Source organism: Ochotona princeps, chromosome 5, assembly GCF_030435755.1.
Source record: "Ochotona princeps isolate mOchPri1 chromosome 5, mOchPri1.hap1, whole genome shotgun sequence".
Taxonomy (NCBI): domain Eukaryota; kingdom Metazoa; phylum Chordata; class Mammalia; order Lagomorpha; family Ochotonidae; genus Ochotona; species Ochotona princeps.
Window position 1 is genome coordinate 83,716,275 of NC_080836.1, and position 27,862 is coordinate 83,744,136.

Sequence of the window (27,862 nt, forward strand, 5' to 3'; positions counted from 1 at the left end):
GACTGTTCTGTGAAACAGATAGCCAGATTAGGAGTACTCTGCTGGGAGAATTCCTTCCTACTTTCCGTCATCATCGAGGAATTTTACTTTTAATGATTTACTTATTTATTTAAAAGAGTTACAGAGAAGAGGAGGGGAGATATATTCTTCCACCTGCTGTTTCACCCCAGCTGGAGCTGAACCAGACCTAAGCCAGGAGCTAGAAAAGTCATTCCTTTCTCCCACATGGTTGCATGGGCCCACGCCCTGGAGTCACCTTCTACTGTTTTTTCTTTTCCAGGCATATTAGCAGGGAGCTGGATTGGGAGTGGAGGAGCTGAGACTTAAACTGGCATCCATTTGGTATGCCAGATTCAAAGGCAGTTACTTAGTCCATTGTGCCACAACACCAGCCGCATCAGTTAAATCTTTATTCACATGTACCTGTAGCTATAGTAGGATGATAAATCCAAGTCACGCTACAACTCCAATGTACAGAGAGAATTCATTCATTCTCTCTACGACTCACTTTGTCTTCCTCCTGTGTGCCCGCTTGCTGTGTGTTCCCTGAGTGGAACAATTACAGATATATACATTCCAGTTTTAAATTCAAACAAATATAAAAATATAAATGGCTTTTAGTGCAGCGTTCCAGCTCTCTTGGATAAAAATGCTTAATCTCCAGGAATTCTTCCTTGTCTGTAAGAGGTACGTGGGATAGTGGAAGGAAAAGTTCTTTGTCCCATTTTCTATCCTTTGTGTTTCCTGTAGCTGCTGTATTTTAAGACCATGTTCTCAATTAGGCTGGCAGCAAGATGACTGGATGGTAAAAGCCAAAGCCAGTGCCTGAACCTGTCTGCTCCCAGTGTTGTTTGATTGGAGAACCAACCTTACTCTAGTTCCTACTTGTGCTATGTGCCGCTCCCGAGTTCTGGCCATGAGTTCCATGTTCAACAGCGTAGTGAGTTTCCTGGCTAGAGCATCAGGTTCAGTAACACCACGCCCTGGCAGTTTCCCCTGCAAAGTTCTGCCACCAAATGTTCCACTGTATCATGGGAAAAACAACGGTGAGTTAGCGCAGCAACTTCAAAGCCTTTCTCAGCCTATTGTCCTCCCAATTCCTGTTGCATTCAGGTTGGTAGGCTAAGGTTCTGAGACGAAAAAACCTGTTGACAGGGGGAGAGGGGAGGGATGGAGCTTAAAGAAAGATTTGTGAGTCCCTTCCATGTTACCCTCACTTGCTTCCCCATGTCACTCGATAGGGGAACTACTGGCCTGGACCATCACTCTCTTCCACCCTGAGGTCCTGTGATAAGTAAACATTTAATTTCCCTACTATCTTCCCTATCATGTTCTACTTCTGTCAACTCCAAAGAAGACTTAAGGTTAGATATAAGTGTTACAAGCTCATTAAGTTCTTCCTTTAGCTTAATACGCAAATTTTAAAAAGCCAGGAAAAAGGTGCAGACATAACAAAATCTTTGTCAAAGCAAGGATAGGAAAGCATTGCCCCCACAGAGAAGAAAGAGAAGTGGAGCATCCGAGTGGACACTGGCTTTGGAGAAAAGACTTGGCTTTTTTAAAGTTTTGTTTGTTTCTCTGGACCTTGGAAGGGGCATAGACCCAGGTGTCTGGGCTGATAAAGAGGGGTCTAGAATGAGTGTATTCAAGCAACTATGTTGTCCTATTCTGGGAGCATGCTCTATGCCCTCCCACTCCGTTGGGCTGGGTAGAGAAACTACAGGGAAATTCCCTTCACCCTGGTTGTCTTGGCAAGTCCAAGGTCTTGTTTTTCATAGTCAGCCCATCTAGTATGTGCAGACAGTGAACTGTGAGATGGGATCCAAGAATTGTTCACCCCTTCTCCTTCTCCAAGGCCCTGGACCCGGCCTCAATAAGGCTTCCCAGTGTCAATGTCCTGCAAATGGGGGAATATAAACTAATTGAGAAAAGTGCAAGGAACACATTGGTCTTGCCATAAAGTCTTTTTGGCATAAATATGCATCCCCATTGCTGCACTTCTGCCTGAATTCTAATCTTTCCCAGAAGCCCAAGAAGCTGAATGCGTTGGATGGATTTGGTAAATGAGCTCATACTCCGAAATGCAAAACAGCAAAGGCAGATTCACCATCTAGGATACACTTATTTTCTTATAATTATTGTGGGTGTCTATGGTAAAGATACTGGAAAATGTTAACAGTTCACCTCCAGATTCTGAAAAGGACATTAAGTCACTGCTTGACTTAAGCTACTGTCATTAAACAACAGTAAGAAGTTCTTCTGTGGGAGTGTGAAGACTTTCTAAGAGGTCTTGTGCCTATGTAGCCTTAAGGTATTAAATCTTGAAATGTACACTGACACTTCCTTAACATGTCTGCCATCTCAATCGTTAGTTTTACGCTGTACAGAAAGAAGTCAACTCTCACCATCCCAGGTATCTCCTGGCCGTATTGACATGTGGGTAGGACCGAGAAAACCTCTGAAGAACAGACTAGTTGTAAGGTAGTATCATTTCTGATTGATCATGGCATGTTAAACCCATGGAGTTTTCCACATTTTCCATCTCTTAGAGATGTCTAAGGGATTAGTGGTATGGCTTGACCGTCATTAACAGGTTCAGTATTTAGAACCACAAAACAGATTAGTTTAGTGGCACCAATCTTTTCAGTGTAATACATTCTTCAGAACTACCACAATTTCTAGGAAACAATGACTCAAATATACAGAAAAAAAGTTTTGCATTACTTTTTCTGATTTTGTTGTACATTATTGAATAAGGTAGTCAAAAGTTATTTTGTCAACTATTCTGATTCCAGACAGTCCTTGTCATATTCCAATGTATAGAATGTGTATCATATTTTTGCGTTCTATTAACAAAGATTTATGTAAGGAAATCTTGTTTTAAACTTTGATTAATTTACATTCAGTTATTTGAAAAAAAGAAATTACACCTCTGCTAGTCTTCTCCTCAAGTGATCTCAACGGCCAAGGCTAGACTAGGCCTAAATCAGGAGCCAGCACCTCAGTCCAAGCCTGCCACCTGGAAGACAGGGACCCAGGCACATACACCATCACCTGCTGCCTCTCAGGGCACCTCAGAAGAAGAATCTGGGGTCAGGAGCACAGCAGGACTTCAACATGACAACAATATGAGATGCAGGCATCACAAGCAGGGTCTTAGCTGCTGTGCTACCATGCCTAACCCAAGATGACAAATTACTAAATGTCAACTTGAGCATGTGTTTAAGGGCACACAGGTCTCAAAAATTATACTAAAGAACATGGAAACATAAACTCTAAGTGTATTGACTTAGCAAGCAGAGCAATCTTAATTTCTAATCATGGAATACAATTATGAAATACAATGTTTGGGAAACATTGTGTACAAATTCATATTGACTGCCTATAACCCAAAGTTTCCCAATGACTGCTTTCGTCTGAAGACTTAGCTGTATTGGTGACATATAAAAATATATGAAAACCCGTTTGGCTAGTTTTCAGGTTATACCTTGTCCAATAAAAGTGCTGGATAAGGATTTTGAGAGATTGTGAAGACACAGAAGAATATTGAATTAAAAAGAAAAGAACAAACAAGTGAGAATGGAATCTTAAGATTTTTGCAGCTCTGTCCATGCCTGTTCTGACTTTCAGGTGGGATTAATCATGTATTTTGTGCGGACCCCTTGTGAGTGGGGGATGGACGCCATATCTGCCACTCTGACCTTCCTGTGGGAGGTGGTAGGTTATGTGGAGGGCCTCTTCTTCAAGGATCTCAAGCAGACAATGAAGAAGGAACAGTGTGAAGTGAAGCTCCTGGTGACTGCTTCAATGCCAGGTAATCCACCACTGCTTTGCAGTGATGTAAATTATATATGTATGTGTATGTATGTATGTGTACATATATGTATATATATGCATGTGTATATATATATATTTCTCATTGAAAACCCAGGAAGCTCTTTCATTCATGAGAAAATTTTCAGGGTTCTAACCCTTAGTAGCTAGCGTATCAAAGAATTCTTGTTTAACACAATCGAAGAAATACAATGGACCCTTTACGAAGGCTGCCAATGCCAGATTAAAGGGCACCATCAGAACTAAGATCTGAGTGAATCAAGCCTTGAAGGTTTGCCAAGGTGGAAGATGTACTTGAGTCTGTCGCAGACAGCCAGCTGAGCTGAAAGGCTTTTTGAGTAAATTCTTGGCACTGCAAGGAGAATAATATTGTTTACGTGGCAAGGGCCCCAGCCCTTTGTAAATCAATGAGAGATGGCTTTATGGAACTGGAAAAGGAGAGGGCATGAAGAGGCAGAGTCGAAGAAGAACACAAGGTGTGATGCAAACTCTAGATACAGTTCCTTTTGCTGTGAAAGACTTGTTTTTCCTTAAGATGAAATCTTTCCAAGCCTTTGTTTTTGTCAAATGACAAAGAAAACGTAGGATGACAGAGGTTGAAACAAAGAGAAAGACACAGCCATGAGTAGACGAGAACACAGGCTCTGGCAGCCAAGATGCCCATGATGAAATCAGCACTGCCACTTAGTAACTGTAAGATAGGATCATCTATAGAAAAGAGCATTGTTCTAAACTTTCTTCTGTGAAGTAGGAATTCAATGTTTATCTCATATTGTGGGAGATAAATGATATGAAGGTAAAGTTCTTGTTGTCAAACCCGATTTATAAATGACAATTCATATGTTCTGAAAAGCATCCAAAAAGTGATCAGGTGCTATTAGAGCAAAGGAACTTCTAAGACATACCATTCCTATACTCAAAAACAATGTGTTAAAATTAACGTGTATCATACTGTTCACAAAGATTTATAATGAATGAATAAATTAAAATAGATGCTGTCAGTCAGCAAGTAAGATGCAGAACATGCAAATTAAATTACATTTCAGGTACATGTTTTTGTTTTTACTAGTTTCTCTGCTTGTATTTTCTCAACTCTTATTTCCTTAATTTAAAATACACGGTTGTGTTAAGTGTTGTAATACTTGTGTTGTAATACTTGACGTTTAAATTTTGTCTGCTCTACTAAAGCCATGTTTTAGGTAAATACCATTTACCTAAAAAGATAGTGAAAGTATTGGTAACTTCATAAATGGTAGCTAATATTATTTGATGAATCAACATATTTAAAGCATACATTTAACTGTCAATAAAGGAGTATGGTTAATACAATATATTCCTCACCTTAAGCACTTAGTAACAGTGAAATGTCGGCTTATTGGGAGTATTTTGTATTTGATACTTTACATACAGATTCCTGTAGTAGAAGTCAGTTCACTGTTATTTTCACTTTCTTCAGGTACCAAAACCCTGGTAGTCCATGGACAGAATGAGTGTGATATCCCAACCCAGTTACCAGTCCATGAAGACACTCAGTTTGAAGCCCTGCTAAAGGTAGGGATGACTTCTGATAAATTATCTTTTTGCGCAATGCTGTGGCCACATCACTCAACATCCATGTTGCAATCAAATGGTAGTTTTCTAGCTTCAGATGAGTGTGTGCTTTTCTCAGAGAATCTGCTCCACTATTACGTACTAACATGGCTCTTCCATTTTTGCTGCATTTCACCACTACACTGAAGCCGGCAAAGCAGGTAGCTTCTGTGTGGTGTCCACAGCAGTGCACACTAAGGTGCCATTCCTAACCCTCTTGTGACGCAGTGAATTCCTGCATGGGAGCCTCTTGGCACCACTTGCTGTTGTTCTGGAGCTCACCTGTCTTGTCCACTGACAGCGCAGAGAAATCCACCTGTCAGCAGATGGCTTGTGGCAGAGACCCTTTCTGTGGGATCTAATTGAACAATATCTAGTCCTGACTTCCACTAAAGCGTTCCAGAACCAGAAAATACTCATATATACCTTTGAATGCACCAGATTGGTCCAAAAAAAGCATTTCCTAGTATCAGTGCACTCCATGGCTACACATGGCTGTAAAGGTTTCGTGGTAAGGTAAGACAGACACTAGGGTAGTGATTTTCCACATCACTCACTCTCAGTAATGCTGTGTCTCCTGAAACAGAGCTCTAGGTTCCAATTTAAGTAGAAATTGCTTCCTAAAAATCCAGGTTTATCAAACTCTTGTATTTTATTTTGCTAGGAGGCAAAATACTCCTCCTTCAGGCTTCACCCAGATATTTCAAGAATTTCTGTGGTGCAGTGAAACAAACTTCAGCAGCCACTCCATCTGTGTGCTCACACTGGACAGCATAGCTTGATAGCAAACACAGTAGCAATCACTGGCTTCAGTCTAACCAGTGGGACCCAAACTCAACAATAGGCCCGTACCAATCTCAGTGTCTTTTTCAATATTGTAGGGTTCAAGAGTAGGTTACAGAAATGATCTACATGGAAATCACTGAATCTCACATATACATCACGGGTATTGTTGACATTATAATTTGTGTTGTTCCTTCCTGATATTGAGATCAATAGGTGCCACTGTGACCCCGTAGTCTATCACTCAGTCTGAATTATAATTGCACATCTTCAGGCAGAGTGAGATCATACTAACGTTATCATATTGGTATCCTTACTATATCATTCTTTGGGTATCTGTGTGCATTCATTTATATATCCATTTATAATATTTTAAAATATATAATCACATATAAAATACATGTAAGAAGTTACCTTGTTGTTTTTAGCTGGATAATATATAATATATTCTTCATGATACATAATGTATTGTTACTAAATAATAAGCATTTGTTAAAATTTGTTATTATTCTAGGAGTGTCTGGAGTTTTTCAACATTCCAGAATCCCAGTCAACACATTATTTTCTCATGGATAAACGATGGAATCTTATCCATTACAATAAGGTGAGATGGTGCAGTAGTGGGGTCCTGTTGAGTTGGGCCAGGTCTTGCCCTGACTTTGCTGATGATGGCTTGGGGAGGCATCATTGTCTACAAGCTCACAGAATGGTCACTTGGGCCACATCACTTTGATGTTTATGTGGCCTCAGCCTAGCTCCTCTGTCTTTCCATTTATCCTTATCTGTATGATGAAGGGGTAATAGTTTCTATGCTAGAGAGATGCAGTCATAAAAGGGGATGATCAAGCAAGGCGCTAAATTATTCATCATTATTATATCTAAGTAAAAAATTAAATTGCCTCTGTAATAGCTGTGTGTGTTTATTTGGAATTTTACTGTTGTTTTGGTTACCTCTCCTGCTGTGTTAAATACTATCCAAATGACCTGAGCTAAGGAACAAAGAGCGGGTTGGGACAGCCACAGCCATCACATTATGGTGATTTTTTTTTTTCCAGATCGCTGTTTAGGGAATGTCTAGGCCACTTTGCTTTACTGGTAGGACAGGGTACCCAGCTGGTGATAGGAGACTCTCCTGAGGAGGGTCTGCCTTCTCTAGATTTCTGTGAAGTTGTAGAGCATGAAGAAAGGAAAACAAAAGCTATTAAAAAGCAAAGGGTTTTTGTTTGTTTTCTCATGTTTGGGTAAAGAGGAGTAAATGAGAACAAAAGTTTAATCATTTGAAACTCTTTTGTTTCTCTTTGTATGATCCACTGCAGACCTATGTTCGTGATATTTATCCTTTCCGGAGGTCGGTGTCTCCGCAGCTGAACCTTGTGCACATGCACCCAGAGAAGGGGCAGGAACTCATTCAGAAGCAGGTGTGTGACCGCTTAGATTTTATCCTTTGGGTCTGTCATGTCTAGGATAATTTATACATGTGATGCCAACCCTGAAATTCTGTGTTCCCATGATCTATCTGGAGAGAATAGATGGGTACAATGGTTCATCAGATTGTTCCCCAAAACAATATGTTAAGTCGCATAAACAATTTTCCATAATGTGAAAGTATTAAGAAGCACACCTTTGAAATAATACTTTGATATGATTGGCTATAAATCATGGATGTCTCATCATTTATATGTCTACTGTTGTGTAAGTCCTTTTCATTTCACATTTTGGTAAGTGAGGAAGTACGTTTTTGCACATGATAGAAGTATATATAATGTAGCTACAAAAAGGTTACCCCAGAGATCCATACTAACTGGACAAAGAAGTAAGAGTGGCCAGTGTCACATATCTGACAAAAGCATTGAACTCAGGTCCCAAGATTTGCACTCAAGTTTCCTCATTCTGCCACTGACCACAGATCCGACGTTAGAAACTTCCTGTAAAATAGGAGTAGACTCAGTCAGTTGTACTTGGGTTTAATACTGAGGAGCAAAATAATGTTCTGACAGCTACTGTCAACTTAGATGTTAAGGTTAAGGAAATCTCTGCTTGCAAAACACTACCTTAGGACACAATTCTCAACACGAAGTGATGATGCTGTCTATAAATTATATCCATTCTTAAGAATTTTAAGAAATTCAGGACATTTGATCTTTTCCTGCATCTGACAATTTGGTATCAAACTAGCCAAAAAAAAAAAAATAAATAAAAGATCTCTTTATGAGTTGACTAAAATGGCATGGAATGGCTATTTTGGTAGTTAAAATTATAGCTATCATTAACTACCAAATTATACCTAAAAAAGAAAACACTGGGCCCAGTATGGTGGCACAGTGGCTAGGGTCTCCACCTTATATTAGCTGGGGATCCCTTGTGGGGCCCATGTCCCAGTGGCCCTGCTTCCCATCCAGATCCCTGCTTGTGATCTGGGAGGGCAGTCAAGGACAGCCCAAGACCATGGGGTCCTGCACCTGCATGGGAGACCCCGAGGAGGCTCCAGGTTCCTGACTTCAGATTGGCTCAGCTGCAGCCATTGTGGCCACTTGGGGAGTGAATCATTGAATGGAGGATCTTCTTCTCTGTCTCTCCTTCTCTCTGTATGTCTGACTTTTTAAAAAAATTAAAAATAAATCTTTAAAAAACACACACTGAATATATTGCAAGGTATGAGAATTTAGGCAAAATTATAGTATCATTTTTTTTAATCTAAAATGATTCTACCGAAATATTCCAGCCCATGTAACAGCAAGGTAAGTAAAACCCCAGTCAATAATAGTGCCTTCTGTGTATCTGTGTGGGGCTGTGGGCTTTGTATATACATGTACATGTGTGTTTATCACGTTTCAGAACACCTTTCAAAAGAATCCAATGAGATGAAATTCATGTTCAAGGAGCACTGCAGGCCACAGGCCCAAGACTTCTAAGTCCCAAGAAGGTGACAATTTGGAGGCCGGAGGTCTAGCTCAGAAACTTCCTCAGCAGCTGCTAACTGCTTATGACCTCTCTAATCCCATCCCCTAGCCACTGACCATCAAGAGACAAGGAATGAGAGAGTGGACAGAAGCCCCACTTGAGACCATCCAATCCCAGGCCTCAAGAGGGCACACCTCTAGGGCCCATCAGGTTTTGTGCTGAGATAGATTTTTTTCTGAATCCCATGAATGGTTTGTTTTTTTGTTTTTTGTTTTGTTTTTTTAAGAGAGAGAGAAATACAAAACTGCCAAGAAATAGCTTAAGGCTTCTGAGGAAATAGTAGAAGCAATTGGAACTGTCTGGGACCATGATGGAGAAAGTCTGCTTACTGTGACATCCAAATGAATGGGCTCCAGGGAGCATTTTGCTGTTGTTAACAATGCTAGCTTTGTGTTCTTCCTTCTATAGAGTAAACACGTGGAGGAACAGATTCAATGAACCATTGTCTGCTTTATCTTCTTTCACTCCCTGATCTTCCCACCCCACTTTCATTTTATCAGCCTGATTAAGCAATTTCTTCTTCTGTCTGCTGCCTGCCTTTGTTGTCCACTAGGTGTTCACCCGGAAGCTGGAGGAGGTCGGGAGGGTGTTGTTCCTCATCTCCCTGACCCAGAAGATCCCCACAGCCCACAAACAGTCGCACGTGTCCATGCTACAGGAAGACCTCCTCCGGCTGCCTTCGTTCCCCAGAAGTGCCATTGACGCAGAGTTTTCGCTCTTCAGTGACCCTCAAGGTATCAAGAAAGTTCTCATGTTCCCAGTCCTGGCTTTTGCCCCTCTCCTAGATTTGTTCTCAACTAGCAAGCGTTCTCATCAGCAGACTGTCTTTAAAGCAGTGGCTCCCAGCGTGCATGTGCATTTAAAGTTTTCTTGTGGGTCTGTTCAAACAGTTTGAAGGGTCCCTTGGGATTTCGGCGCAGAGTCCAGGGGCCTGTGTCTTGGTGCTGATGCTGCTTGGCTGAGCACCAAATGCCAAGATGACTGCTCTAGGCGAAACTTCAGCAGTTGAAGGAAGTAAGCTGGGTGTGGCATGGGAGAGCAGGATGAGAGTAAGTGAAGAACACACATTTATATGAAGTTCAAAGAGAGGTGACCCATGCTTGGGAATCAGAGCAACAGTTTCTTCTGAAATGGGAAGAGGAATGAATTTACCAAAAGAGACCTGAGGTAATATTTTGAGAGGATGAAAATGATCTTGAGATTGATGGGATATAGGTTACATGAAGACATATTGTCTTGAAAGCACGTGGAATTCAACATTTGAAATCAGTACACTATAAATTATTCTGAAACCACAGAGAGAAACTGGAGAAGGGATTCATTTGGAGCCTTGATTCATTGACTCGGTTGTTAATTGGGGGCAATTAATTTAAATTAGCACCCTACGCCTCCTGCCCTCATCTGAAAGCTACAGAGCAAGGTGTCAAGAATTCTGGTCTGATTGGTAGTTAGGAAGCCAAATGCTATTCCCAGTCCTGCCATTTTCTGTCTGGGATAAGTGATTTTTTTTCTCAACTGCACAGGTTTTTTTTAGTAGCCAAAATGCTGCAAAAGCCTACCCTGCCTTGCCCAGAGTTAGATCAGAGGTGACAATGAAAGTGTTTTGAGATCCAAGAAGTGTCAGACTAATGCCAGCCATGTGTGCTGGAAAGAGTCTGAGCAGCGAATCTTCACATGCCAGAGCTGTAAGGCATGCAAGATGAAACTTCGACTCCCAGGGCTGGCGAGGGGCTAATCCTATGTCTGCCATTTCACATTCTCACAGCTGGAAAGGAGCTGTTTGGCCTTGACACTCTTCAGAAGAGCCTGTGGATCCAGCTGCTGGAGGAGATGTTCCTGGGCATGCCTAGCGAGTTCCCCTGGGGAGACGAAATCATGCTGTTTCTCAATGTGTTTAACGGGGCTCTCATCCTCCACCCGGAAGACAGTGCCCTGCTCAGGCAGTATGCTGCCACTGTCATCAACACCGCGGTGCACTTCAACCACCTCTTCTCTCTCAGCGGCTACCAGTGGATTCTTCCCACCATGCTGCAGGTGCTTATGCCCCTCCTCTCAGGCCCCGGAAAGGTAGCCCTAGGACTCCCGGGCAACAGTTCAACAAGGTCACTAGTAATACTGTGTTATCTTTTCTTGTCACCACAGAAGCTTCCCTACAAATTTCAGAAGCTTGCAACATACATTTCTATCCTGAGATATCGCATCCTGGGTAGGCCCACCCAATACTAGGCCAGGGCTTCTCAAAATGTCTATCTCCCCCGATCTGCAGTCTCAGCACTGCTTGGCAACTCTGTAAAAATGCACGTTCTTGGGCCCAATCTCAAACCACTAGCTGGGGTTGGGATCTGTACTTCTAACAAAGACCTACAGATCATTCTGATGCTGTAAAGAGTTCGAGAACCACTCGGTAAGCCATGTATGGTAAATATACAGCTGTTTCTTCCCAGAGATTCCTTGACTGCTCTCTGACCAGAAACTTTCACTGCCACTACATGTGATTAGAAAGAGCTGGAGGAGGCAATTTATCAGGAATATGCCTACAATATTCTCTTTTTTAAAGATACATTTTTATTTGAAAGGCAGATATTTTACACACACGAAAGGGAAGGCAGAGAGAGAGAGAATCTTCCATTCACTGGTTCACTCCCCAAATGACCACAATAACCAGAGCAGAGCCAATGTGTCAGGAGCAATAAGCTTCTTCCAGGTCTCCCATGTGGTACAGAGTCCCAAGGATTTGTGCCATCCTCCACTACCTTCCCAGGCCATAAGCAAGGAGGTGAATCAACAGAAGCTGCTGGGACGTGAACTGGAACCTGTGTGGGATGCTGATGTTACCAGCAGTGGATTAGCCTGCTCACTGCACCGGTTCCTCAATATTTTTAATATCATATGAAATTAATAAGTTTCAAATTTGAATGTATGGCATAATCCAACCTGTTAGAGAATGTGTGAGGGAGTGCCAGAATTTTCAAGAAGTATAAACAATAGTTATCTGAGAGGAAGGACTATAGATGATCTTACTTGTTTTTACATTTCTAAACTTTATAATGAATATAACTGCTTTTGCCAATCAGTAAAATAAGTTGTAAAAAGCAGAGAAATGTCTCATGGATATGTAACTACATGTAGGAGTACTCAACACAATTCAAGTAGGATCTGGGAGCTCACTCTCATTCTCTGTTTTAGCAAAGTTAATAAAAATTACGAACATAATAAACACTTGTGCAAAGTATAGTTTGTTCAGCCTATGAGGAAATTCACTTCTATTGCAAGACTGTGCCTTATTCCCTTGCAATTTTCTCTAACTTTAATCAGTTACTGAAAGCAGTTATGCTGATTGCAATGTTCAGAAGCCAAACAAAGTTTAAAAAGCAAATAAACTTCACATGTACTACTTCCTCTTAGATACTTATCGTATATACTTGCTGAAAATTCTGGCACTCCCTTCCACACACCCCACTTACATTCTTGCTCATTTTTTTTTCTGGGGGTGTTCGTATGTTTGTGTATGTGTTAATCTTTAAACAAAAGTTGGATTATGCCATATATTCAAATTTGTAACCTATTATTTTTGTGGAATACAAAGAATATTAAGGCAGATTTTATAAATAGCTCTATATAGCTCTAGAGCATTATTTTAATAACCACTCTGTATTCCATTGTTCAATATAACATAATTCACTTAACCAGTCATCATTTATGAATACTTAAAGTTGATTCAAGTTTTCCACTATTATAAACAATCTTAGAACAGGGACTCTTGGACACATGCCTTGTACATTCATCTAGTTCTTTTTTTTTAGACAAATACTATTCAAGAACTTCCTCTTATACTTAGATGCTTAGTATTTGTATGGACAGTAATAAATTTCTCTCAAGAAAATCTATTCCATTTTACTCTCCAGTCTATCAGTTCATGAAATTAGCCGTATACCTCCATGCTTCCCATGGGTGTGAGTTGTTAAAGCAAGTACAATTTCAATAAGTTGTAAAGTCGTTTTTTGAATCTGTGGCACTTTTCCATAGGTCTACTCTGACTATGAGAGCAATCCCCAGTTGCGTCAAGCCATTGAATTTGCTTGCCACCAGTTCTACATTCTACACCGGAAGCCCTTTGTGCTGCAGCTGTTTGCTAGTGTGGCCCCTCTACTGGAGTTTCCTGTGAGTAAGCTCTATGGAAATAAATGAAGATCAACCACGTGAGAGAAGCAAAAGTTATTTATTCAGAGCTCTCAATATGTAATTAGTAAAACATTCCTGCTGTCCCTTGTGTTTTGCCAGAGCCATAGAAGCAGATAGGGGAGCGAAAGTCTTTTCAGAGAAGAAACAATGACATTCAGATATTCTCCAGTTGGAAGCTGCTGGCTAGCTAAGCCATGGGGAGTCTAACCAGCGGTAGCATATATTATGTGATTCAGTAGTAATGCATGTCTGGGTTTTGCTGGTTGATATTAAGTAGGAAAAAATTAAGCAAGCTGCCAGTTATCAATCAGGTCTTGACCATTTTATGTCAATTACCTAAGAGTCAGGTGTACCACTGCAAAGTTATGCAATAGTATTGCAGGATGCAGGATTGTGTAATCTCTATACCAAATGATACTTCAGAACAGCCTTCTAACCTCATTGAGAAAGTTGCTATGGAATTTATATCTTCATCTGAAGCACAGAAAGCCAGTCACTCCATTGGGGTGGTGGAAGACATTAGACATTTATTTGCAAAACACAAAGCAAAGGATCTGGGCTGCTGTCACTTAATTCTCAGACAGCCACAGGAACTAAAGGTAAAAGATTCTTATAAACTGAAGATGGGAATGAAGGGTAAATGTTCAACACATGTCCAAGTTGCTGACTGGTCAGTGAGGTGTACAACCTTCCTCTGAGTGGCCAGTGCTACTGTGTTATTCAGGGAATTGTTATAATGGCCAAGTGGGCCTCCCTTCAGTCTAGCATCTCCATTCAGGTGGTAGTTATTTTTTGGTCCACACCTAAAATTTCCCTAACTGGAAACCCTCGAGATAGTACTGGCCATCAAAATGTATTCTACTGAAGAAGCAAATGACCTCTTGAGTATAGTGGTTAGAACCTTGGAGCCAACCACTGCCACAATGCAGTTAACTTTAGTGCTATCAAAAGGTGGGGCAAGGACACTTTAATGGAGGAGCCAAGAAGAATGAGACCTGATGGTGTCTAGCATCTGCATTAAAGACACTGATTAGGGGCTAAGTTTCACTTTTGCAATTATTGTACATAATAAAGTTAATAAAAAGAGTTTGTATTCATGATCAAAAATGTATTAATATTGAGATAGAGCCAATTAACAAAATTTATATACAGGATGCTGTCAATAATGGGCCCAGCAAAGGAGTGTCTGCACAATGCCTGTTTGACTTGCTGCAGTCCCTGGAGGGGGAGACGACTGACATACTAGATATCTTGGAGCTGGTCAAAGCCGAGAAGCCTCTGAAGTCATTAGGTAAAAGTTAAGAAACTATCTTCCTTAGCATTATTTTTCTCATTGTAATTGTTTTTTAAAAATCCATTTTAATAAAGACAGAAGAAAGTGGAACAGTGATACAAATTGAACATGTACAATCTTTTGTCTCCTTTTTTTCTAATTTTCTTTTTGTGCATCCTGAAGATGAAGGAGTTCTCTGCCATGGGAATTATATTTAAGTGAAGTAATGCCACTTTCAGAAAGTTAGGTTATCCTGGGTGTTCTAAGTGAATGCCCTCTGAAATAAAATGTGTAGAACTAGAGATAATTCAAATATAAAAACTCATACAATTGTTTTTTGAAGTCCACTATAAGATAATACTTTTAAAACTATTCTCCACATGCATACACCCAAAAAAGCACCACTTTTCTTTTTTAATCTTGTCATTTAAAAGTAAGAAGCAGATTTTCATTTCCTTTACATGAAAAATTGATAGTTTTCACAGTCTAATTATAAAACCTGAAGCTGCTGTGGTGCAGTGGGTTAAGGTGCCACTTGCAATGCTGGCCTTGCATATCATACTGCCCTTTCAAGTCCTGGCTGCCTCACTACTGATCCAAGTCTGTTCTTGTACCTGGAGAGGCAGCTGATGATGACTCAAGTGCTTGGGCCACTGACACATACATGTAAGAGCACGATGGTGTTCCTGGCTTATGGATTTGACCTGGTCTAACTCCAGCTGTTGAGGTCCTTTGGGGAGTAATCCAACAAATGCAAGATTTCACTCTCTGTATCTTCCTCTCTGTCACTCTGCCTTTTAAGGAGATAGATGGAAAGATAGATTTTTTAAAAATAAATTTAACAAAGAAAATCCTACAAGTTATGACTGAGAAAATGGTTTTAGGATTAATAGGCTTTCCTTGATTCCCATAGGAATCCACTCTAATTGTGTGCTGTGGTTTTCTGTCTTTTTAGATTTCTGCTATGGGAATGAAGATCTGACTTTCTCTATCAGTGAAGCCATTAAACTCTGTGTTACAGTGGTGGCATACGCCCCTGAATCATTCAGAAGGTGACTGCTACAGCTCTTTGGTCCATGCCTTTGATAAACACTTATGACAAGAAAAGAAAATGAAACAAACACAAAGATTCCATTTGCTAACATTAGTTAGTAGTATTCTGAAAATTAATTTTTTAGAGATTAACTTGTAGAAACTTGTCACAGCAGAAGCCCTTGAAAACAGTAAATTCTCATTATTTGAAATTTATATAGAGTTCAAAATGTTTTGTCTTTTTGGAAAATATTTTCTTCACATAGATTACAAAAGTCACATAGATTAGTAGTGAACAAAATGTCATAACAGACACCAAAACTCATTAGGAAAATACATCTTGAAAATCTATCAGAATTCCTGTCACTCGGAAGGTAACAGGATAAATCTTCCATTCATTTTAACAAGTGCAAGGAATCCAAAAAAACAGGGTGGTGTTACCCGAATGACAAGATCCTGGCTTTGTTCTGATATGTGCATCTCATGTCTCTATTGATAGTCCTAGTCTGTCAGTCACCTCTTCCAGAAAGGAAGAAGCCAAATCAATTACCAACAATATGTCTTCATTCATTAATCCCTCGGGTTCCTTTCTTCTCTCCTACACTAGAATGAGTAATAGTCAAAGAAAAGCCAATACTTACAACAATTACCTATTCTTACTATAATGAAACATGATGAATGACTAAGAAATGCTCTTGCCATGCAAAATTTCCAACATTTTGTCCTCACAAATGACGGGGTGGTGGATGTTTGGTCTAGAATTTAAGATGCCACTTGAAATGCCCACATCCCATGTTGAAGTTCATGGGTTCAAGTCCTGTCTCCACTTCTAATTCCATCTTCCTGCTCATGTGTACCCTGGGAAGCAACAGGCAGGGACTCAAGTAATTTAATCACTGGCATCCATGTGACATCCATATGGAAGGCTTGAATTCAGTTCCATGCTCCTGACTTCAGCTTGGGCCAGTCATGACTATTGCAGGGGTTTGGGAAGTGAATCTGCCAGTGGAAGATTCTGATCCAGATCCCTGCTGATATACTCACTGGAGAAGCAGAAGGTGACGTCTCAATATATCCTGACACCCATGTGAGTGACCAAGCTTGAGTTCGTGGCTCCTGGTTTGGGCCCATTCCAGGCTGTTTTGGGATTTTGAGCAATGAACCAGTGAATGGAATTTCTTTGTGTGTCTTTCAAATAAGTTTAAAAATAAAAATATAGAAATATATTTTATTTAAGTGTAATATTCATAAAGAATGTTTCAAGTTGATAATTTTATAGACTCATAAATGATCTTAAAATTATCATATCTATTTAACTGCTACTCAAATCTCAAAATCAGACAGCGGAGGTACTCTTACCTTGATCTCCAATATGGCAAAGCTTCTTTATTTATTTCTGAACTCCATTTAAATAAAATAATATAGTAGGGGGTTTTAAATATCTGGCTTCCACTACTCAACATTATTTTAAGAATTCACCCATATAACTTTGTATAACAACAGTTTGTTCTTTTTCATTCATGGATATTATTTCATTGTGTGCATTGCCCTGAGTAATGTTTTTTTTGCAGTCACTTATATTCAGTTTGAAGCTTTTGCAAATACAGCTGCATTGAATGTTTTTGTATATATCATTGTGCACATAGAAAGCTTTCCAAGGTCATGATGTCAGCTTTCACCATCAACAATATGATGTGTGATTTCTACGTTAACCAATACCTAGAGGAGGAATGTCCTGTATATTGCCGGGATAAATGGAATAAGCCACCTTTTCTTCAAAAGCTTGGTCTCTCCAAAAAAAAAGTACCTGGAAGCTTTAGCTTCTATATGCTACCTTCATTATTCTGTCAATTGTCCAGCCTTTTTCATAGGACAGTCTGCAACACGGTTCTTCATTCTCACAGGAAGCAGGATAGTGATAGTCTGAATCATTTTTAAGTTGTCCAAGAGGTAGTTAGACTTTAGAGCCTCATCAGCCTGCTGTATATCCGTTAAATTCAGAACATTTTTAATTCCTGTAACCAGAACATGTATTCTGAGAAAACTTACCAGAAACTGACACTCAGTGTTGGTAATAGCCATAGCAGCATGTGCTTGCTGTCTGTAGGCAGGAGAGTAGATGTTCTCCAGGATGGCAAGCACTCAGCATCATTTTTCAGAACCCACAGTTCATAAACTGGACTCCACTGGGGGGAACATCCCAACAAGAGATTTATGTTTATGTCATGCACTTACAGTTTTAAAAAGGAAAAATTAATTTTGCATAGAACTATTCAGTTCCTACTTTCCCTTTGAGATGATCTTTCTGACATCCTCATTCTAAATCGAGTGTGGATCTTGTGCAGCGATTGGCATCCATTCACCCCATAAACAGACACCGTCGGATGTAATCACCGCAGACTCTTGCCATAAACGCGCTTAAGCTTTAGAAAGATAGCCTCCGAGGAAAGGGTTTTTTGTTTCCTTAAAATAGCCTTGGCTAGAAAAATCACCCTTGGAAAATTCCTGAATAGAAGCTTTGTTGAAGATTCTGAAGCCTGCTTCTGTGGATGGCTGTTTACTCCTCCAACTGTGAATATATATACTGCCAAGTCCCCTGATTTGATCACATGCTTCTTTGCAGCAGAATTCATCACCTTTCAGCCAGGGTTGAATGAACAAATGAATGAATGCTGGTGAACGTTTCCAGCAGCACCTTTAACAGAGTTGATGTGGGTGGGGTTGGAAGGGGAGCTTAGAAGTCTTTACCTCCCTGGAGAATTGTCAGCTTTCTTATTGCTGCTAAATATGACAAAATCAACAAGAGTAGGACATGCAATATGACTTGGTTTTCTTTCTGTTGCTTAAAGTCTTCAAATGTTGATGGTCTTGGAAGCTTTAGTTCCATGCTACCTACAAAAGCTAAAGAGGCAGACGTCCCAGGTGGAGACCGTGCCTGCTGCCCGAGAGGAGATTGCTGCCACAGCTGCCCTTGCTACGTCGTTGCAGGCCCTGCTATACAGTGTGGAGGTCCTCACCAGGTAATCTCCTTGGCAGGAAGACCCATAGCCTTCAGTTTAATCCCCTGGCAAGACAAACCCAGCCTTTATTTAGAGATACTCGTCCTTTTATGTCACATAAGTGCAAACAGTTCCTAAGTGATGGGGAAATAGTAATTTCTCCATGCTTGCTGAATACACACTTTCATACACACCTGCCAGACTTCTGTGACAGGTTTAACTCTGTGGTCAACAAATCTTTTGTAAAAACATGATCTACATTTTATTAGCTGTAATGTTATTTTATGACCCAGAGAATGTCTTAAACTCTTATTGAGTATTTTATTAGTGTTTTATGGTGAGAAGCTTTATATATTTGTGAGGAATTGTGGATTTTTGCCAATAATTTGAGAAAACTGCCTAGCAAATCTAAACTACAAAGTATTATTCAAATGCTGGAATTAGCAATCCTCTACGGAACAAATATAAATCATACTGAGAGAGAATATTGAGAGATTTAGAAGTGGGAAGGTCAATTGGCGGCAGATTTTAGCCCTAAATAAATTTCAAGTGTAAAAGAAAAAAGGTGTCGAGGCAGAAGGAGTTCAGCTTCAATGAAGAAGAGTTCAGGTGGGGACCCAGTATGGTGCAAAAGATGGACTGAAGGTGGGGAAGGTAGCTTCAGGACACAATGTTTATGACTGGTTTTCCTTCTCTACTCCCAATCTAAATTATCTGGGAGGAGATTTTTTCCCTAGGGTAGAGACAAAGATGTCATTTGCCAGGAGTTATGTCTTTGCTCCTCCATTCCATTCTGCCACGCTGTGTGACCAGTCTAAAATGTCACATACTTAACACAAAATCCTGTCTATGATTTAGCTACACCAAAAGACACCACCCTCTCCACCTCCATCATATTGTGTCAGTAGAATGGCTAGCGGAAGCCCTTTAGCTCAGGTAGGATGTTTTCAGCATACGTTACTAACTGGGAGCGTGAGAGGGGTTATTTCCACTTTCAGTATGTGTTTAGTTTCTAATCGCGAGCTACATTGCCAACCTCGGTAAGCAGAGGATAGCGCAAAAGTTATGAGTAGAGTATTACTATACTACAATGCACCTCAACTGAAGAACCAAGACGAGTTTGAACAGAGAGGTGTGGCAAACTGCTTCTCCCAACAGGAAATAATCCTGATGCTTTGCTGATGGTTTCATCAAAGTCCTGGGAAGAAGAACATCCCAAGAAGGAATATGCAGCTTACCCACTTCCTGCTATACCCATTAGCCCCTTCCTACAAAGAGAAAAGAGACAAGCCATCAATTTCCTTCTAGGGGCATTTTAATTTTTCTTCTCACATTACATAAATTTGGTGACCGCATCCTTTACATTCCCTTTGAGAAGGATAAGTCAGTTGACTTAATTGTAATTATTCAAATGTCCAAATGTCCATAGAGAGTTATGAATGGAATTCTGGCATTTACAATTCTGTGGCTTTTAGTACTTCCGTGCCTTTAATATTCTTTTGGTGGAACCTCACTTTTTGGTAGTACTTACAACAAAATCGGCTTCTGAATTTTTACAAAAAGAAGATAAGAATCTTCTCTTCACTTTCAAATTTCTAATTTCTGTATCTCCTGAAAAAAATTCACAGTTTTACAGTTGGTATTATCTGCGTAATAAATAAGTTTATTATGAGTTTATTATTTCCTATTATTTTGTGTTAACACAAACTTACAGGCTTAAAACTGACTTCATTTAATACCTACAGTTTTGTCTTCTGGGAGTCTAAGTAGATTTGCCTGGGTTCTCTGCTTGGGATTGTATAAGATAGAATTCACGATGTTGACCAGGGGTGTGTATTTCGCATTTTGGGTAAGTTGCTGTTTGGGTTGATCACCTCCCAAATGCATGGGTTCAGGTCTTAGCTCCATTTCCAATTTGCATTTTCTGCTAATGTACACACAGGTAGGCAGAAGATGATGGCTCGTGTACTTGGGTCCCTGGCACTCATGTGATTAACTGGATTGAACTCCTGGTTCCCTGCTTTGGCTTGATCCACCCCAACTGTTGCGAGCATTTGGGGAGTGAACGAGGAGATGGGAACTTTGCCTATCATTTTCTCTCTTTCTCTTTCAGCTTTTCAAATGAATACAAATAAGTTATATTAAACAGCCTAAGGTCAAGGGAAGGACTCCACCTCAAGGTGGATGCTAGGTTTTAGGCACGTCCAGTTAAGGCAGCTTTAGGCTTAGGTTCTCTTCTGCTTTTTTGCTATCAGCCTTGTGCCACTCTCTGCATTTAGAAAGCACTACACTCCTCTTGTGTGACCCCCAGCCGCCCTCCAGCCAGCAGCAGTTCCTAGCTCAGTCACATGATTCAATGTCCCTGCCCCAGCTGAGAAAATATTTTGCTTCTAAAGGATTACTGAATATACATTATATTAAGGGACTTTGGAATTAAATTGGGCCTACCAAGTATTTTCCCCTTCTCCATGAAATGTAGCATATTCAATAGAGTAACACTGGGGCAAAGGTCTTTGAAACCATCTTTAAATTTTGCCCACCACAGCAAGACACAGGAAGAGAAGACCTGGTGTGACTGTTGGTTTAGTGACTTTGTAGCTACTCTCAGTATATAGAAAATGAGCATTAAGAAGTTCATAGAACAATCTTAAACACTTGCTAAAAACAACATTTTTAAAAACTACAACATTCTTTCTATGTCTTATATCAATACAGAAGCAAATTGTCCTAATATTTAAAGTAAATCTTATAAAATGGGATGATGCAAAACATATTCTAAATTGCTGGCTTGCAATAGATAGTAATTTACCAATCTTCTTGGATAGCATTAGCTATATTTTGACTAGAGGAATTCTTTTTGTTTTTGATTGTTTCTTGGGAAAAAAAGAATTGATTATGGTGTTGGTGGCCAAAGTAGCATGCGCATCTTCGCCATGTACCGACTGACTCGAGTGGTGAATTGGCACCTGTGGAATTGAAGAAGAAATTCTTAATCAGTTCATATTTAGAAGTTCAATTCCATGTCTTATTTGAACAATAGTAAGTTAATATTCAGAACCAAAATGTGAAACGACTTAAATAACAATGAGCTTCTTGCCCTTGAGAATCTATGCTGCATTCCCAGTGCCAGGCAGAACAGAGATTCTGTGACAGAAAAAGGTGAAAGCTAGCTAACCTGTTTTTGCAAGACACTGAAACTACCCAGACAACCCACTGCCAGGAATAAACCCAGAAGAAATGAAGTCAGCATATGACTCCCACATTTTTGGCAACTCAGTTCACAATAGCTCAAATGTAGCATCAACCCGAATAACCACAAACTGATGACTGGATAAAGGAAATGTACTAGAATGCCAAACAGCCATAGAAAAGGATTCAAATCCTGTCTTTTGCAACAAAATGAATGCAACTGGAGACTAATATACTTCGTGAGAAAAGCCAGACCCAAATAGACAAATATCATATGTTTGATTTGTTGAAGTTAATGTGAAAAACACCTTAACGTATGTGAGTGAAAGTGATATCTTGTGATTTGGCAACTGATCTTTTTGTTTAGAGGACCATTGAACTTATGAATATAGAGTAAATTGAAAGTATATTGTCACAAAATATTAAAAGGAAAAGAAAGGAAGGAGGGAGGTAGGGAGGAAAGAAGGAAGTAGCACTGTTTCCTAGGAATCATATCTATTAGGTTGATAAAAATTGTTCTCTGTGTACTAATAAATAAATGTAATTTAAAATAAAATCTAAAAAAAAAAACTAAAGAAAAAGACTACCTTAAAAGTTATGTGGGCTTTAAAAATGTGAAGATTTCATAAATTTTTCCACTCTTGCTTTGTTGTGACATTTGTTATCACTGTCACAGGCCCATGACAGCCCCACAGATGAGCAGGTGTGACCAAGGTCATAAGGGAACCACCACAGCTAACCACACCATGTCATCTGGGCTCAGTACCAGGTAATTCACTGTGTTTGACTCTTCTAGGATCTCTCAATTACAAACAGCTTGAATTTCAACTGTTGGGAATGAAAGGAATCCTGAGAATAATTGATAATGACAAGAAAACTCAGTAAGGCAAAGAAAAGATGCAAGTTGAAAGTTACAAGAACATACTAAGGTTTACTTTAAGGTTGTCAAAGAGAAATTCAAACTTCCTTCAGAAATTCAAGAGAAAACTCTTTGTTCTTTGTCTCCTGGGTGGTCTTTGAACTGTTCTAGTGTTGTTTCATTTGCCTCCAAAGAAAAGCAAATGAAACAATAATCAGGGGTGGCTTCTCATTCCCCTGAAACTATGCAAAATGAACCTACTTTTGTCTGCCCTGTTTTCTACAGACATTTCATCAAGTTTTGGCTTACATCCTCAAATAATGCTTTCATGTTTGCTGACAATCTCTTTCCTTTGTTTTGGTATAACTCAGCCTGTATGTTAGTTTACACTTTCCTGCTTTGTTTGATCTTTGTTAACCTCTGAATACTCTAGCATGCACCTACACACACAGTTTAACCTCTTCCTCCAAAGAAGATTTAATATAAGGCAAACCCAAAATTAGCTCAGGAATTATCTTCCTCCATAGGAAGTAGTAGCCATGGAGAAAGTGGAGAGAAACTCACTCATGTTCCACTCTCTCTGAAGCATGTTTTCATGTGTCTATCATTGTATAAACCTAGTTCCTTGCTCCATGAGACATATTAATGTGAACAATAAACAGGTAGATTCCATCGCTTCTCAGTCTTCTGGCTAAGATCAAGTTTAAAAAGATATATTCCAAACCTAGCTGTAAATTGCTGATATGGTTAATTTGTGCCTCAGTTTCCCCCAGAAAATATGATATATGGAGACTTCTTTAAGCATGTTGGCTTAAGTTCAACTACTTGATGAATGGTGCATGGAGAATCTTGAATTCTTATCACACAATTTTCAATTCCTGAAACAGTGTGTCTCCAAAGTGAAAAGAAGTCAGCCATGTCTCATCTTCTGGTCTCCTAAAACGGAACATATGGCGTGAAAATTATAATTTAGATTTCAAAGTTTTCAAGAACTTACTTCTTTTGATTACATTATGAGTTTGGGTATTTTATATAATATCTGTCTTTCAGCAAGTTATATAGCATTGAATCAACTCAAATAACTAATTGCAGCATTGGTGATAACCTATTGTAAGATAAAACTTATCTTTTACAATTATTATGTGCATGTTTGTAAGCCTAACAAAATGTCTAACCTCACAGAAAAGTTTGCAAGAAGCCCCAGCAAGGGGCCTATGTTCTTTTCCTGAGACTTTTTCAGAATGGTTTTTCTGACTCCTAGGTATCAGGAGCAAGGAGCCAAACTGCACTTTATCAGGTACAGAAAGATTTACTCTAATTTCGATACCAGCTCTGCTGTCTTGACATGATTGCCTATTGAGCTGGCTTGTTGTTCTACGTCATTTCATTTAATCAGTGCATGCATGCCAAATCTGGACAGGTCTGTGTGTGACTTATGTGAAGTCACCACGGTTTAGCCTGATGATCTTTTCTGAGCTGGCAAAGTTTCTGTAGCCTCTTAGATTGAGATTCTCTGTGTCCTTTTCCTATGGATTCAATAACTCTTTAGGAACCATAATTTTCTTCATTGTGATTCCCTTCTCTCGTACATTTTCGGGTCCTAGCTAACCTATATGATTCCCAGGGAAAACCTCCACTTGCTGGAGGAAGGACAAGGCCTTCCCAGAGAGGAGCTGGATGAACGGATTGCTCGAGAAGAGTTCAGAAGACCCCGGGAGTCCCTGCTGAATATTTGCACAGAATTCTATAAGCACTGTGGACCAAGGCTGAAGATATTACAAAACTTGGCTGGGGAGCCCCGTGTCACGGCCCTGGAGCTGTTGGATGTGAAGTCCCACATGAGGTACTCTCCTTGACTTCCCTACCCCTGAAAATGGACACAGCCGGGCCGTGTGTCCAAGTGTGAGTGTTGGGTTGAGTGCATATATGTATGTGTGGGTGGAGCTCTCCAGAATAAAAACTTGAGATGTTCAGGATGATTTATTTTCTGTGACTTATATCATACAGAGCATTCTGGTAAGGTGTACACTCAGTCCATCAAAAATTATCTCAAGCTGAACCAGGGGACTGTGTTCTTAAGGTAGAAAGTCACAGTCCATTGATTTGCTGCTCAATAAAAGATAATGACGGGAATTTCATCACCTGAATTCTTAGAAAAGTAGTCTTCTATAAAGTACCATTTATTTCTCCAGCTGTGATTTCTCACAAGGATCCCGTTTCTGCTTTTTTTTACATGAAACATGCTTACTAACTAATCTCTAGTGGATGACATGTTCTGCCCCTCAGCATTGAGCCCCGTTGGGAAGTGGCAGTTTTAAATCTTTGCCACATTTTGCTTGGGCCTGAAAACTGCTTTACATGTGTCGCTTATGACAGCTTTCTAGTGCTGAAAAATAGTCCTGCTAAAAAGTCTAAACTGGATGAGGCTACTGCTCATTTCAATATTTTTGTCTGTAGTATGTGAGGAAGAGACCTGGTCATAAAAATTCGTGGAAATAGAACGGCTATTTGTAATAGAGAACAGTTTGGAAAGTTTTGAAAAGTTTAGTTCTTCTATCAACCTAAAGGTAGAATACAGTGTTAAATGATCAAAAATGACAGCTCTATTTGTTTAAGCTGACAGATTTCTTGATAATTGATTTTTTTCCTTCTAAAATAATCTTGTAACAAAAAATGTAGAATGTACCAAGTGAAGGAAAGTAAGAGACCAGAACAGTAGAATGCTGCTATGCCAACGTCTAAGGACATCACCAAGTAGTGCCCTGGAGAACTCAGTACTCACACTCCTCGCTACACCCTCCTAGGCAAGAGCTTATTTCAGCTGCTGGACTGGAGGCATCAGAGCAAGGGGAGGGGAATTTGGAATGTTAATGCTCCGTTGCCATAGTAACCACGGGATCTCTGAACGCTCCTGCTTTTCTCTGTGATGAGAGAGAGAGAGAGAGATCCTGGGATCTCTGCATTCTGGTTTCAAGTATTTGAAGGGAGGGAACCACAAGAGTCAGAGGAGCCTGGAGCTCCCTCTAGAGGTCAATTTCTGTTAAAGGTTCAATGAAGTGATTTATCTCCTCACCTGGCATGAACCTAGACTGCCATAGAAAATTGCCATAATTGGTGATGAAGATTATCACAGCACAGTATAAGAGACAGCCATATGAAAATAGCTATAATTCAGCATTTCAAGTACCATAATCATGTGCTTGTATTTATTAATTTAGCATTTTATAAATTATTTGAGGCAAATTAGAAAATTGCATGATAAAACCAAGAAAAGGTGTAAATTAGGAAGCTACAAAATGTGACAAAATTGCAAGGAAATAACTTCTTCTTAAGAAAGTATCAGTATATGAAACCCGTAAGATATCATATTAGACCTGAGCTTCTAAACTATTACACCAGTGAAATGATCAAACACAATCTTAGTGTCAATAGGACAAAAGACACCAATTAGCTTGTACAATGATACTTCCAAAAAAGACAAATGTCTCCTATTTGGTGTTTATTCAGAGGAAAGATTGGCATGATGAACAACAGTCTCAACAAAACCCTCATGGCAAAGTGCTAATTTTACAGGTCTGGATACTTGCCAGTGTAAAAAGTTGATATCCTACATTGTCACAATGCAATGCTTTTTCAATTTGAATGTAGTCTCTGCTGGTTATATGACCAGATTATAAGAATCTCATAGCATCTATCTGGCCTCCCCTATGGCAGCAACTTGTATGAACCAGGATGATTTTCATCAAGAGCATAATTACTGCACGAGCTTACAGGAGCGCAAATTTTTCCTCCCCATGGAAAGCGGAGACTAGATGCACTCCACTGATGCCATTCATCTTAACAACCTTTAGATAAAGATAAGACATGGCCACCACGTTTTCTGTCCAGAAAAGATGTCCTGTGTTGTGGAGCAGGGATGGATCCACAAGCTTTGAGTGGTTACCAGGTGACGGGTAAAATTAAAGATTCTTGTCCTTAATCAAGAATCCATTTGGATTTGTGCAGAAGTCAGAGATCAATGAAAAAATATAGGAAAACTGCGGTGGTATTTAAGGTCCTAAGAATCGATCATGCTGAAAGGGAAGAATTGGCCTTTAAAAAGAGAGAAATGGGGTCATCAAAGGATGTCGGATACGTTTGCTGAAAGGATTTAAGCAGAGACGTGGAGCTAAGAAAGTGTGTTGAAGCAATCCATAGGCCTGCATTGGCAGAATGTGTGGTTGATTACAATGCTCTCAGGAAAAATATTCCTGATCGGCCAGATTCTCTGCTAGGAAGGAATTTGTCACTTCATTTACCCAACCCAGGACTGCCAAAGCAGGAGAGTAACGCAAATTCACTCCCTCCTTCCTTCCTTTCAATCTCCCTCTAAAGTGGCAAGTGTCTTGTCCTCTCATTGGCAAAGGTAATGTTTCTGTATCAAAAATATTTCATGTAAAAGTACAGAAAAAATTTGTTATGCTCAAAGCAGATTGATTTTCTTAAGTGAGCAGGAAATACAGAAACTCGGGTAGTAATCCATAAAATAATGCTCAAACTCGGCACTGAACGTTGTCCTCATGCTTAAAATGCATTGATCATTTTTTAATTATTCATTTTTTAAAGGCATAGTGGCACACAGAGGGGGGTCAGAATGAACAAGAGAGTGAAAGAGGGAGAGAATATCTTCCATTCACTGGTTTATTCCCAAATGGTCACAGTGACCAGAACTTTGCCAGACCAAAGCCAGGCACCTGGAACTAGATTTGGGTATCCCATGTTAGTGGCAGAAACTCATAGACTTGGGACCATCACTGACTGCCTTCCAGGTGCATTAGCCAGGACTTAAACTGGCATTCAGATATGGGATAGTAGCTTAACCTACTGCACCACAGAGGTGACTGCAAAACTGACCATGTCTTAAACAGTTCCTATTGTTATCATTGAAATAGTGAATGAAATTAAACAACTGCATATAATATATTCTTATCTTCTATACAGGCAAAGAGAGAAATACTATTTTCCATCTGATACTGTTATGAAAAAGAAAATATATAAGCTTCTTTAATTTTTTAAGATTTATTTAATTTGTGTTGGAAAGACAGATTTCCAGAGAGGGAGTTCACTCCCCAAATAGCCACAATAGCCAGAGCTAAACTGATCTGAAGCCATGACCCAAGA

General features: G+C 39.7%; 1 protein-coding gene across 4 annotated transcripts in view; it reads left to right on the forward strand.

Moving 5' to 3' along the window:
* Positions 1 to 27,862, forward strand: part of UNC80 (unc-80 homolog, NALCN channel complex subunit) — a 176,419-nt gene that overhangs the window by 116,230 nt on the left and 32,327 nt on the right. For all 4 annotated transcript variants that reach the window (XM_058664936.1, XM_058664938.1, XM_058664937.1 and 1 more), the window contains 13 exons: positions 3,631 to 3,814; positions 5,291 to 5,385; positions 6,722 to 6,811; positions 7,524 to 7,625; positions 9,722 to 9,902; positions 10,934 to 11,202; positions 13,195 to 13,329; positions 14,503 to 14,641; positions 15,579 to 15,675; positions 18,505 to 18,675; positions 22,520 to 22,612; positions 23,964 to 23,999; positions 24,327 to 24,545. In XM_058664936.1, coding sequence (XP_058520919.1) covers positions 3,631 to 3,814; positions 5,291 to 5,385; positions 6,722 to 6,811; positions 7,524 to 7,625; positions 9,722 to 9,902; positions 10,934 to 11,202; positions 13,195 to 13,329; positions 14,503 to 14,641; positions 15,579 to 15,675; positions 18,505 to 18,675; positions 22,520 to 22,612; positions 23,964 to 23,999; positions 24,327 to 24,545 — 1,811 coding nt within the window. The remainder of the gene's footprint in view (positions 1 to 3,630; positions 3,815 to 5,290; positions 5,386 to 6,721; positions 6,812 to 7,523; positions 7,626 to 9,721; positions 9,903 to 10,933; positions 11,203 to 13,194; positions 13,330 to 14,502; positions 14,642 to 15,578; positions 15,676 to 18,504; positions 18,676 to 22,519; positions 22,613 to 23,963; positions 24,000 to 24,326; positions 24,546 to 27,862) is intronic.